Raw genomic sequence first — 13,694 nt, 5'->3', positions numbered from 1 at the left:
AAACATGGTCCCCTTTGTTCTATTATACTGTCACTAGCTTCCTCTTTTCCAACTCCTTCACTGCCTAAACTTGGCTGTCCTGGATCTTACTCTGTAGATTGACATTGAACTCAGGGATCTGCATGCCTGTCTCCTGAGATTAAAAGGAGTATACCTCCATGCCTGAATCTATAGTTAGCTGGGTAGGATCTTGCTCCAAGGTCACTACTCCCATAATTCAACTTAATATCCCTGAACACAGGATTCAGCTCCATTTCCCTTCCTGGTGCCCCTTTAATACTCAAACCATATAATTTATATTTTTCCTTTCTCATCTTGCTCCTTTTCATTAAAATGCTCTTCATAAGAGTAACCTTTAGTAAGCACACTACAGAATTTACATCAGGCTGTTTTGTGACTTCCTTTGTAAGTGCAATTAATCTGGGTCTCTTCACCTTAGCCTCAGGCAGACTCTTCAGACAAGGGCAAAAATTAGCCACATTCTTGACCAAAATACCACAAAAACAGTCTCTAGGTCACATATTGAAATTCTCCACTAAAACCTCTTGGGCCAGATCCACACAATTCAAATAACTCTCAGTAACAAAGTCTTCCATATTCATACTAGGATATCCCATTAAGTCCCACTTAAAGCATTCCACTGCTTTCAAATTTTAAAGTCCCAAATCCACATTCTTCCAAATAAATGCATGGTCAGGCCTATCACAGCAATAACTCTGGTACCAACTTCTGTCTTAGTTAGAGTTTTACTGCTGTGAACATACATTATAACCAAGGCCATTCTTATAAGGACAACATTTAATTGGGGGCTGGCTTACAGGTTCAGAGGTTCAGTCCATTATCATCAAGGTAGAAACATGGCAGCATCCAGGCAGGCATGGTGCAGGAGGAGCTGAGAGTTCTACATCTTCATCGGAAGGCTGCAAGCGGAATACTGATTTCCAGGCAGCTAGGATGAGGGTCTTAAAGCCCACACTCACAGTGACACACCTACTGCAACAGGGCCACATCTACTGCAACAGGGCTACACCTTCTAATAGTGCCACTCCCTGGGCTGAGCATATTCACACCATAGCAAAAGTTAAAGACAAGAAGCACTAACAGGTATTTTGCTGCATTTCTAAGATTCCTTAAATCCTGAAACTGTAGATGTTTTTAATCTACAAAAGAAAATGAATACTTAAGTTTTCACAAATGAAAATAAAATAGAAGAAAAAATCTTTTTAAAATAGCAAGAAAGGGGTATAACTCTAGAAACAGAAATTTACTAGGACATTAATAAGTAAGCAATTACAAATATCCTCTAAGGCAGGAGTTAGTACTGCATGTCTTTAATCCCAGCACTCAGAAGAAACTCTATCTGGGTGACTTTGAGGCCATCCTGGCTACAAAACAAGTAAAACAACTTCCAAGTCATCCAGGGATATTTATCAACTCTCTCTCTCTCTCTCTCTCTCTCTCTCTCTCTCTCTCTCTCTCTCTCTCTCTCCCCTCCCTTTTTCTCCTCCATGTCTGTCTGTCTGTCTGTCTGTCTGTCTCTGTCTGTCGTCTGTCTGTCTGTCGTCTGTCTGTCTGTCTGTCTGTCTGTCTGTCTGTCTGAAAACAAAATGAAAGACTCCAAGCAAATGCTAAGTAATATTCCTAGGCCATGATCTACATGTTGATACTCTTTATTCATCTACAAACGTCACCTGAATCTGCTTCTGTTAAAACAATAGATGTCTACCACATCTGAGATCTGCCTTTAAGACTTCAGTAATAAAAATGAGGTTGGAGGTGCAACTGTAGTTGCCAAAATTACTCATATAGGCTGTTGGGCTATTTAACCTAGCTTCCCAGGAAAACTCTATGTCAGAGCCAAATAATACAACTTAACTTTTTGAATTGCTATGAACTGGATTTGCACCTTGAGACCAGTAAACACATGTCATAAATGAATCTGTACAGAATGGAAAGAGATGCACTGTAGAGCCAGAACCATGGGCTAAATATCTAAGCTCTTGGAAAAACAGTTTTCTAATTAGTTATAAAGAAGTTGTAAGAACAGAGATACTGAAAACATCATCCTGGGTGAGACAGAAGCATGTTGTCCTCTGAGAGGCTCCACACAGCAGCTGATTCAGACTGATACAGACACCCACAACCAAACAGTGGCTAGAACTTTGGGAATCTTATGGAGGAATAGGGGAAAGGATCACAGGCCCCAAAGGGGATAGGAACTCTACAGGAAGTCCAATAGCGTCAACTAGCCTGAACCGTTGGGGCTCTCAGAGTCTGAACTACCAACAAAAGAATATAACCAAGCAGGACCTAGGCCTCCTTCCTTATATGTAGCAGATGTGCAGCTTGACCTTCATGTGGGTCCTGAACAACTGGAGTTAGGAGGCATCCCAAAAGCTGTTGCCTGTATGTGTGGTATGTTCTGCTAGCTGGGCTGCCTTGTGAGGCCCCAGCGAGATAGGTAACGCCTAGACTCACAGAGATTTGAAGTGCCAGGCTGTAGAGGGGATACCCAGGGGGCTCCCACTCACTCAAAGGAGAAGTGGGGTTGGGAGAAGGATTGTGGGAGGGGTGACCAAGAGGCAGGTAGTGAGTGAGAGGTAGAGTAAATAAAAAAAAAATTAAATTAAAAACGGATATTTTGAAAATTGCCTGTGGCTACTGTAAGACATAGCAAACATTGAGCATATAGTATTGTGCTTATCTCAAAATACACTCAACAATAATACTTTCTTATCTTTGGACTTGCCAATTATGTCATTTATTTTTAAATTATATAGACTTACCTGGATAAAGACTCCTCTTCAGTATTGTTATCCACTTCTAAAAGTAAATGAAAATGTGTTTTATAACAACCAGATAGGCTGCCTAAGACCTTTTCTCATCTCTCTCTTGCCCTAAATTTAATCCCTAAGTCTCATCCCTTGTGCTATAACAGAACATCTGCCGTGGTCTTCTTTCCACCCCTGTCTACATCTCTTGTAGATCTCACAGATCATCTACTTCTTACCTCCTTCCCCACACTAACTGTTGTGTAACAGCCCACAACTGAAGCAGGTACCTCCTGCTCAAACACAGACCACACCTTCCAGAAAAATAGGTAGGCTGCCCGCAAAACTTCTCAGCCCTCCCTTCCCCCCCCCCTTTCTCCCAGTCCCCATACCATAGACCCATTCATTCAGTCTCATTCCTAGATCACCAGCTTCAGACTACATTGCTCCCTTCCCTCATCTCCTGTAGGTCCCATAGAACATTCCCCACTCCCCAGCCTTCTTCTCCCAGTTCATCCTTCCACCCCAGCCTCTAACAGCCATTCCTTGTGAACACACTAGCTGAGATATCCAGTAAAACAACCAACACACAGCCATCATACTTTCCAAAAATCTAGACAGCAAACAGAAATCAAAGAACAAAGTACCCATCCTACAAAGACAAATCCAGAAATCAGAACATAAGCCTATAATCATCCCAACTCCATCTGCCTAGATGACAGCGTAAGAACATAATCAATAACATCCAGGGTAAATGTCTTCACTCGAGTTCATCATTCCTACCACTGTAGGCAATTAACATTCCAACATAGCTGAAGCACAAGATAATTTTAAACCAAATATATAAAGATGATAGAGGTCCTTAAAGAGAAAATCAATAAACCCCTTAAAGACATCCAGGAAAATACAAACATTTGAGGAAATGAATAAATCCCTTTAAAACTCAGGGGTGGGTAGACAAAACAATTGACAGAAACAAATAAAAGTATTCAATATCTCAACATGGAAATTGAAGCAATAAAGAAAACACAAAATAAGCTGGGCAGTGGTAGCGCACGCCTATAACCCCAGCACTTGTGAGGCAGAGGCAGGTGGATTTCTGAGTTCGAAGCCACCCCTTCTAATAGTGCCACCTCCCATGAGCTAAGCATATTTAAACAACCACATTCCACTCCCGGCACCCTATAGCCTTGTTATCTTGGGCTGTTTCAACTCCCTGTTAGCAGCTTTCCTCAGCAGGTATCTTACAGCTCTAGCATCTCTGACATCTTGGGGCATCCAAGGCAACTTGAATTTTACAGCTACTTGTCAGGGCATGTTCATGTCAGAAAGACACACGTGATCAGGGCTCCTTGAAAGGTCTTGGGTCGCATCTTCAGCTCTTTCCTCTGTAACACTGTAGATTCTGGTTGATGCAAGTCCACTTGTGCCATGGTACTGGCATCTCCAATACACTAGTGTCTTCCACTAATACTAGGATTCATCAATAACCTGTCAAAGGCTCTCTTTATAGCGCCATCTCAGTTTCTTTGCATGACCACTTCAGTCCTGGGCTGTCAACTGCAATTGAGGCTGTACCTCCACCAATGGCCTTTCCTGACCTCTCACAGTCTCAAGCTTCAGCTGTTCACCAGGTCCTCTTTATGCTGTCAGAACCAGTACCACCAGGATGATTCTTACATATTACCAAGTCCAGCTGCCAGCGTGATGTCTATCTCTGGAACACTGCTTCTTTGTACTCTCAGAAAACACTTCCCAGATGATTTCACCTCAGTAATGCTGGTCTTTTCTTAATTACAGCTAATTTCTTCTTTTCAATATTATTATAATGACAGTTTTTTATAAGTAATTTCCAAAGCATTAGTCCCATACAACAAAGTGACATAACATAATATTCATAAGTTCAACTGTTAGGCATAAATTAAACAAAAGTTCTTTCAATGAAATTTTGTCTTAGAGAACAGTTGTTACAGTGTCTTTTCAAGTATAATTGATTCAAAAATTAGGAGTACCCAATTTTGCAAATATGGTTTTGACATGTTTGCACATGTACTACTTACTATTAAAATACTAATAGATTGTGTCAGTCTTTCTCGTGTTCTATGCTTTCCTGTGATGTCTCATTACTTCCATTTATGCATGCCCCAGGAAAAATAAGCGTAGGCACAGCTTATTTTTTAATATAGCTTAGAATTTCCCCAGGATTTCAAGAATTTAGAGTATGTTGTTAATGTCATACAGTTGCACATAAGTGTTCCTTCCTACATTAAATGGCTTTATCAACTCCCATTTACTGTCAAATTTCCCTTTTGGAATGCTGCAATTCTGCGAAGATTATCTTTCTAGAAAGGAAGCTTAACCATCGTGGCAGAATTCCCATGTCTCACAATAAACTAAGGTCTCCCACCCTAACTGAGGCTTCCGGACTGACTGCACAGTGCACAGGTTCTTTATCGCCATCTTAACTCTGGAAAAAAGGCAAAAGTACTAGGACTGCTTGCTTTTCATGGCTGATTCCAGTGACCAAACAAACATGAAAGTGGCTGTCTCCTTGCTTCATTGCTTTCTGTGTGCACATGTGGACAAGAAAGCAGAATACACTGCCTACAAACATGCATACTATATTCCTCAATCCCTTCTCTTGATGACTAGATCATATGTAGCAGCCCCTAAACAGTATTGTGCTACTACAATAAATATTACATTATAAATGGAAGAAATTTAATTATTTTCTGTTTACTAAGAATATTTTCCTTCCTAATTCATTCATTATACATTTCTTCTAAAATATCTACAATATAATCCATGGAAATTTATACATTATTAAACTATTCTTAGCATAAATGTATTCTCAAATAATTAAGCTTATCTTTTCTCATAAAGAAATATTTTATCAACAATTTTATAATTTTGAAGTATTCCAAAATTCTGCCTCAATAACTTTGTTTTTTCTATTTCATAAATAGTTAAATTTTTACAATAAATTTTATGGGAACTGGTTTCTTTTTTTTTTTTTTTTTTTTTTTTTTGTATTTTCTGACATTGATTGGACAAGGAAGTGGGCTTCAGGCAGGAATCTGACATTAGGCTAGAACAAAGAAGTAATTTCAGGCAGGAATCTAAATCTTAGGCTAGAACAAAGAAGTAATTTCAGAAAGGAATCTAAATTTTAGGCTAGAACAAGGAAGTAGGCTTCAGATATGAAAGTGACTTCGGGATAGGGAAGTTGGCTCAGATATTTTGGTCATCCTGATAAGTCCCTGAAAACAGTGATCATGGAATTTTGTTTATTGCCTTGCTTGTTCTTTGAATATTTGCACTATTGTCTATTGTCATGCTTGTTCCTTGACTATTTGCATCTATTGTATTGCTAGTTCCTCAACCTAGAACTGACCTTAATACTTGCATGTAATTAAGATGATATAAAAGCAAAAAGGAGGAGGGGGGATAGGATAGTAGGTTTCTAGGGAGGGGAAATGGGGAAAGGGGACAGTATCTGAAATGTAAATACAGCTAATTTCTTAATTCCAGATAGCCAGCATCAAAATTGTCCCAGTAGCCCCTTCTATTCTTGGCTCTAAAGCTAGAGGCATGTGACTGAAGTTGCCAAGTTTTGCTCTTGCTGAGGTTGGAATATGGCCTCCTTATTACATCCTTCACTGCCTCTGCTTGGCTATCCTAGAACTTGCTCTGTAAACTGACTTTAAACACAGAGATCTGCATGCCTCTATCTCCTGAATGCTGAGATTAAAGGCATGTACCACCTAGCCTTTCTAACATTTTCATAAGATCTTTATAAGTTCTGGATTATAGTTCATTCCAGATATAGTCAAGTTGACAATTAAGACTAGCCATCACAATCCATCCCTTGTCAATCTGACACATAATCATATCTCCTTATGCTCAAATAAAAGCAATAACTAGGTCATAATAATACCTAACATGATATAATTATCACCTGTTCAACTGCAAAAGTATAAACAATAAGCTTAGCTGTGTGGGATCTTGTCCTTTAATTACATTTAATGTCCTTGAACACAGGATTTAGCTCCATTCCACTTCTCTATACCACTTTAATCACTGAGCCATACATTTTGTATGTTTTCTTTGTTTGTTACATCTGATCAAAAGGCTCTTCATAAGGGTGCACAACAGAAGAGATAGACTCTCTTGCTAGACTGTTTTGAGACCTTCTTCCTCAATGCAACCAATCTGAATATCTTTACCTTAGCCTCAGGTACACTCTCCAGAAAAGGGAAAACTCAGTCACATTTTTCATCAGAAGATGACAAAAGTGGTCTACAGGAAACATACTAAATTCCTCCCTGTGAAACTTCTTGAGTCAGGCCTCCAGAGTTTAATACCCTCAGCACCAATGTCTTTTTATTCCTACTAGGATGGCCTATTAAACCTCACTTAAAGCATTCCATTGATCTCCAAATCCAAAGTTCCCAGGTCCACATTCATCCAAGCAAAAACATGGTCAGGGTTATCACAGCAATATCCTAATCCCTTGTACAACATCTTAATTTGGGTTTTATTGCTGTGAAGATACAGCATGACCAAGGCAACTTTTATAAAGGCAAACATTTAATTGAGGCTGCCTTATTATTTCAGAGGTTCATTCCATTATCATCATGGTGGGAAGCATGACTGTGTTTAGGCAGACATGATACTGAAGGACCCCAGAGTTTTGCATCTTGATACAAAGGCAGCCAGAAAAAGACTGTCTTCCACAGCCAGGAAGAGAGTCTCTTCCACTCTGGGCAGAGTTTGAGCAGTAGGAGACCTCTAAGCCAACCTATGCAGTGATATGCTTGCTTAACGGGACCACAGCTATTCCAACAAAGCCACACTTCCTAACACTTCCCATGGTCAAACATATTCAAACCATCATAGGCATTAAAGATACACTAGAAGATATGGAAATAATAATTCATAAATTTAAATCTTAAAATATTACTGATACAAAACATCCAGGAAATCTGAGACACTAGGAAAGGAGCAAATCTAATAATAATAGGAATAGAGGAAGGAAAAGAACCCCAACTCCAAGGTCCAGAAAATATTTTCAACAAAAATTGTAGGAGGAGCTAAGGTGGGAGGAGTAAGGAGATGAAGAGGAGAAGGAAGAGGAGGAGCTAGAGAGGGCAGAGATGTAGGAGGATGAAGAGCCGCACAGGTATGGAGAGCAGTCCTGTGTAACAACTTATATTTAGGTTAGCTAATTGGGAAACAACTCTAATTGTATGGGCATATTGTTATTGAGCATTACCAAACACATAAAGCCTTTGATTAATATTTAAGCATTAGAGTCTCATTTCCTACTGGGCCCGCATAGATGGAGGGATGGTCTGGGCAATGCCAAGCCTTGAGGAGACAGTGTGAAAGATTGGCAGAGCTATCTCACACACTGGCATCTCGTGGGGTGGCAGAGCTGGTGTTTCTGGCTGGCCATTTCTTGTTGCAGTGTGCATGTGGCCTCTGGCCGAAGAACAGGGCAGCTGAGCTAGGCAGAGCCACAGCAGCTTAGATAGCGGGCTTGACTAGAAGCCATTTTAAATAATTACTTCAACAAAAAATCATGCAAAAAATTTCTATATAAAGAAGATGCCTATAAAGGTTAGAAAAGCATACAAAACATCATATAGATTTGACCAAAAAAGAAGGTCCACTTGCTACATATTAACCAAAACACTAAACAAAGAAAAATATTATAAGCTTTAAGGGAAAAAGATGAAGTAATATATAAGGCAGACTTGTTAGAATTTGTCTTAGTTATGTTTTTATTACTGTGAACAGACACCATGACCAAGGCAACTCTTAATTGGGCTGGCATACAAGTTCAGAGGTTCTTCAGTCCATTATCATAAAGGCAGGAACATGGCAGCATCCAGGCAGGCAAGGTACAGGAGGATCTGAGGGTTCTGTGTCTTCATCTGAAGGCTTCTAGCAGAATACTGACTTCCAATCAGTTAGGATGAGGTTCTTGAAGCCCACACCCACAGTGATACACCTACTCCAACAGGGCCACACCTTCTAACAGTGCCAAGCATATATAAACCATCATAGAATTGTACTCGTATTCTTAATTGAGTCTCTAAAAGACAAGAGGGCCTGGACAGATGTCCTTCAGACTCTGAGACAACAGATGCCAGCCCAGACTACTATCCCCAGCAAAACTTTCAATCAATAGAGAATATAAGATAATAATCCATGGTAAAGTAAAATTTAAACAATATCTACAAAGCTAGGTCTACAGAAGGTGCTAGAAGGGAAATTCTAACCTAAGAAGGTAAATTCCACTCATGAAAATAATGCAATAAATAATCTCACCCCAGCAAAATTAAATAAAGGAAGCATACGTACCACCACCATCTCTATCAGCAGCATCACCACTACCACCAACACTACCTACAACAACAAACAGAAATCAGCAGTCATTGATTGTTGATATCTCTCAATATCAATTGTTTCAATTCCCTAATAAAAAAGACAAAGATTAACAGGTAAATGCAAAAACAGAACCCATACTTCTGTTGCATCCAAGAAACACAAGTCAGCAAGGATAGACATTATCTCGGGGTAAATGGTGGAGAAAAGATAATCCAAAGAGATGAACCTAAGTAGGTAACTGATGTAGTCATTTTAATAATCTTCCAAAATAGACTTCACATGAAAATTAATCAAAAAAGTTGGAGAAGCATACTACATGCTCATCAATGGGAAATATCCTACAAGAAGACATTTTAATTCTTAACATCTATGCCACAAGTGAAATGGCACCAAAGTTCCTAAAAAGAAACATTACTACAGCTTAGATCATATATTGACCCTCACAGGATGATAGTGGAAGACTTTGATACTCCAGTCTCATAAATGTACAGGTCATTCAAACAAAGACTAAACAGAGAAACCATGAAGCTAACAGACATAACAACCAAATAGGCTTAATAGGGAGTTACAAAACATTACACCCATATGCAAAAGAATATACCTTCTTCTCAGCATGGATCTTTCTACAACACTGAACACATACTCAAACACAAAACAAGTCTCAACAGATAAAAGAAAATTGAAATAACTCCCTACATCTTACCAGACCATCACAGATTAGAGACAGGTATCAAAAACAACAGAAAGAAAAAAGCTTACAAATTCATGGAAGCTGAATAACCATTTTTCATGAATGAAAAATGGGTCAAGCCAGAAATAAATAAAGACTTTCTAGAAGACAATGAAAATGTTTTCCCAACCTTATGGGATACAATGAAAGCAGTGATAAAAGAAAAGTTCATAGCACTAAGTGCTATATATAAAAAAAAAAAAAAAAGGAGAAATCTTATAATAGCAATTTAACCACACACCTCAAATTTCTAGAACAAAAAGAAGTAAATAACCCAGTAGGAGAAGACCAGAAGAAATAATCAAACTGAAGGCTGAAATCAGTAATATAAAAACAAAGATACAAAACAAAGAATCAATAAAACAAAACATTGGTTATTTGAGAAAATCAATAAGATAAACAAACCCTAATCCAAACTACCTAAAAGACAGTGAGAAAATTCAAATGAACAAAATCAGAAATATAAGAGGGGGACATAACAGTAGACACCAAGAAAATCCAGAGAAGCATAAGAATATAGTTTTAAAACTTGTATACCAACAAATTTTAAATGCAGAAGAGATAGTTTTACCAATAAATACCACTTACCAAAGTTAAATTAAGATGAGAGAAACATAGTAAATAGACCTGTAACACTTAATAAAATAGAAGCAGTCATTAAAATTCTCCCAACAAGGTCAGGCCAGCTTTAGTGGAGAATTCTACCAGATGTTCATAGAAGAGATACTGCTAATACACCTATTCCACAAAATAGAAATAGAAGAAATATATCCAATTACCCTGATACCCAAATTTAAAAAAAAAAAAAGACTTTACAAAGAAAGAGAATTACAGACCAATTTCCCATATGAACAAAGATGCAAAAATACTTAGTAAAATGCTTCCAAACCAAATCCAAGAATACATATAAAAGATCATCCTCCAAGATCAACTAAGCTTCAACCCAGAGATGCAGAAATGATTCAACATTTGAAAATCAGTAAATGTAATCCAACATATAGACAAACTGACAGGGAAAAAAAGACACATGATCATCTCATTAGATGCAATAAATGCCTTTGACCAACTTCAACACACCTTCATGATAAAAGTCTTGGAGAGTTTATGGATACAATAAGCATACCTAAATATAATAAACTCAGTTTACAAAAAGTCTAAAGCCAACATCAAATTAAATAGAGAAAAACTCAAAGTATTTAAAATCAGAAACAGGACAAAGTTGTGAACTCTCCCTATATCTACATAATATACTACTTGAACTTATAGCTAGAGCACAAAGACAACTGAAGGAGATCAAGGGGGCACAAATCAGAAAGGAAGAACTTAAAGTGTTGTTATATGCAGATAATATTATAAAATAAATAAGTGACTTTGTATAAATTCCACAATGGAACTCTTATGGTTGATAAACACTTTCAGTAAAATGGCTAGACACAAAATTAACTCAAAAAATTATTAGCTCTCTTAAACACACATGACAAACAAATGAAAAAAAAAAAGAAATTAGGAAAGCAAATCCCTTCACAATAGCCACAGATAATGTAAAATAGTTTGGGATAACTCTAGCCAAGCCAAGCTAGTGAAAAACATCTTTGATAGTAATTTCAAGTCTTGGAAGAAAAAAAAACAAAGAAGATATCAGATGGAAAATTCCCATGCTCTTGATTCAATAGGGTTGACATAGTAAAGCAAGCAATCTACAAATTCAATGCAATTCCCATCAAAATTCCTTTAGAGATCTTAAAAGGATAATACTCAATTTCATATGAAAAAAAAAAAAACAAGAAAATTAGTGTGGGGAGCCAACAGAAGGCGGCTATCATCCTTGCAGCCATCTTGAGCCATATACCCTGACCAGAGACTTGATTGCATTAGCCTGCAACAGCTGAGCACACTCTGATAACATCTTGCTTTAGATACCCAGGATTTTCCCTTGGGTGTGTGAGACTTAAAGGTGTGTGACTTAAGGGTGTGACTTAGAGATCAGATTTAGACACAAGACCTAAGGGCATGATTAAAGGCTTGACTTAGAGGCGTGGCTTAGAAGTGAGACATATAAAAGGTGAGAGGCAGACAGGAGAGTTCAGAACAATTTGGAGAACAGAGAATCAGACAACAGATTATTAGGCACTCAGGAGTACAACTTGGCACTAGGAATAATTAGGTTAGAGAGTACAACTTGGAGTACAACTTGGAGGAAGAACTTGGAATTAGACATTAGGCACTTAGCACTTGGAAGGGAGCTTGGAAAGAAGCTAGGAACTTGGAGGCACTAGGAACTAGGGACTAGGAACTCAAGACTTGGGATTTGGAGAGAAGACGAGAGACTGAATAATAAATGAGATTGAATCACACTCTGTCTGGTCTCCATTCCCAGAGTCTGTCCTCACTCTCTCTCTTGCTGAACCCTGACCCTCGGACTGAAGCAGCTTGGGGCAGTGTAGGCTCTAACACTTAGCCCCCAAGGCTTTTGGCAGTGCGGGTTCCAACATTGATAGAGTGGTCCGAGACATCTTGGCCCCCAAACGTGGGGTAGTGAAGTTCTCAACATTTCTGGCCCCCAAGCATAGGGCAGCTCAGGCCGAGACAAATCAGGATAGCTAAAACAATCCAATATGATAAATGAATTTCTGGAGGTATCACCCTATCTGATTTTCAAGCTTTACAATAGAGCTATAGCATTTTTTTAAAAAACATGTTATTAGTATAAAAGCAGACACGTTGATAAATGAAATGGAACACCCAGACCTATATGCAAACAAATGGGCATACCTGGTTATTACAAAGAAGCCAGAAACACGCACTGGGGAAAAAAGACAGCATCTTCCAAAAAGATGCAAGTCAAACTGGATGTCTGCATGTAGAATAATGCAAGTAGATCCAAATTTCCCCCCTTGTAAAACTCAAGTTCAAGTGGAGGAGTCCTCAAATATATTCACAAGAACATTTGACTACCATCATGACAGTCTTGTCACTATTACACCAGTGGGCACATATTGCCTGGCACATGGTTATTTAACTTAATTGGAAATTATTTTATCTAAATATAGATTCAGGTTTAAAATTTCTTGAGGGTAACTTCTGAAATGTCTTAATTTGAGTTTTAAAAGAAACAAAATAAGAAACAATATGACTACAATTTACACTTCCTTTCATCACCTGCCATGGTAAAAATTATTGGAAATATTACCTCTTAGTAGTTATGTACTCTGAACTGTATCTTCAGAGAGAGAAGCGGGGAAGGAACATGAGGATAGCACTGCAATTCCAAGAGAGTAGGACCTCTCATGAAACATTTTTATTTGTTTCTACATATAAACCATCATTCAGTGAGCTATGCTTTCACTGTATGCCAAGAGTCTGCTTTCAACAAAAAACAAGTCTTGTTGACTTCATTTACACTATATAAAATTCCAGCGTAATCTCCTTTGCCTTGCCCATGACAGTGTCAGAATATTTGCCCTATCAATAATTGGACTGAGAATGTGTCTCAACAGTAGAGCCTACACTCGGCATGGGAGAGGCCTCAACCAATCCTCATTACCACAAAGAAAAATTCAGTAATATTATGCTAAAATAATATGAAAGAACATCATCATGTTGTTGTAATACTGACTCTTCACCTTACTTAGTATGTAAGGAAGGTCGAACAGATTTGTCTACACAATTCACTCCCCGGTGCATTTTTCAAAGGCAAGTATGATGACAGCTGCTGAAAGCACAGACTCTGCAGTGCTCATTTCACTGCTGGAATCTTATCCAGACTCAGTGAGCCAGGATCCTACAGTCAGTGTTGC

The 13,694-nt window shown here is 38.3% G+C and overlaps 1 protein-coding gene across 1 annotated transcript in view; it reads right to left on the bottom strand.

Moving 5' to 3' along the window:
* Positions 1-13,694, bottom strand: part of LOC143442566 (uncharacterized) — a 101,240-nt gene that overhangs the window by 59,952 nt on the left and 27,594 nt on the right. Inside the window, exons 10-11 of the mRNA XM_076935278.1 lie at positions 9,141-9,185; positions 2,787-2,823 (exon numbers count right to left, since the gene is read on the bottom strand). Of these exons, the coding sequence (XP_076791393.1) occupies positions 2,787-2,823; positions 9,141-9,185 (82 nt within the window). The remainder of the gene's footprint in view (positions 1-2,786; positions 2,824-9,140; positions 9,186-13,694) is intronic.

Source organism: Arvicanthis niloticus, chromosome 6 (assembly GCF_011762505.2).
Source record: "Arvicanthis niloticus isolate mArvNil1 chromosome 6, mArvNil1.pat.X, whole genome shotgun sequence".
In the NCBI taxonomy this organism is placed as follows: Eukaryota; Metazoa; Chordata; class Mammalia; order Rodentia; family Muridae; genus Arvicanthis; species Arvicanthis niloticus.
The sequence above is the reverse complement of the archived record's forward strand: the minus strand, read 5'-3'. Positions and strand labels throughout refer to the sequence as shown.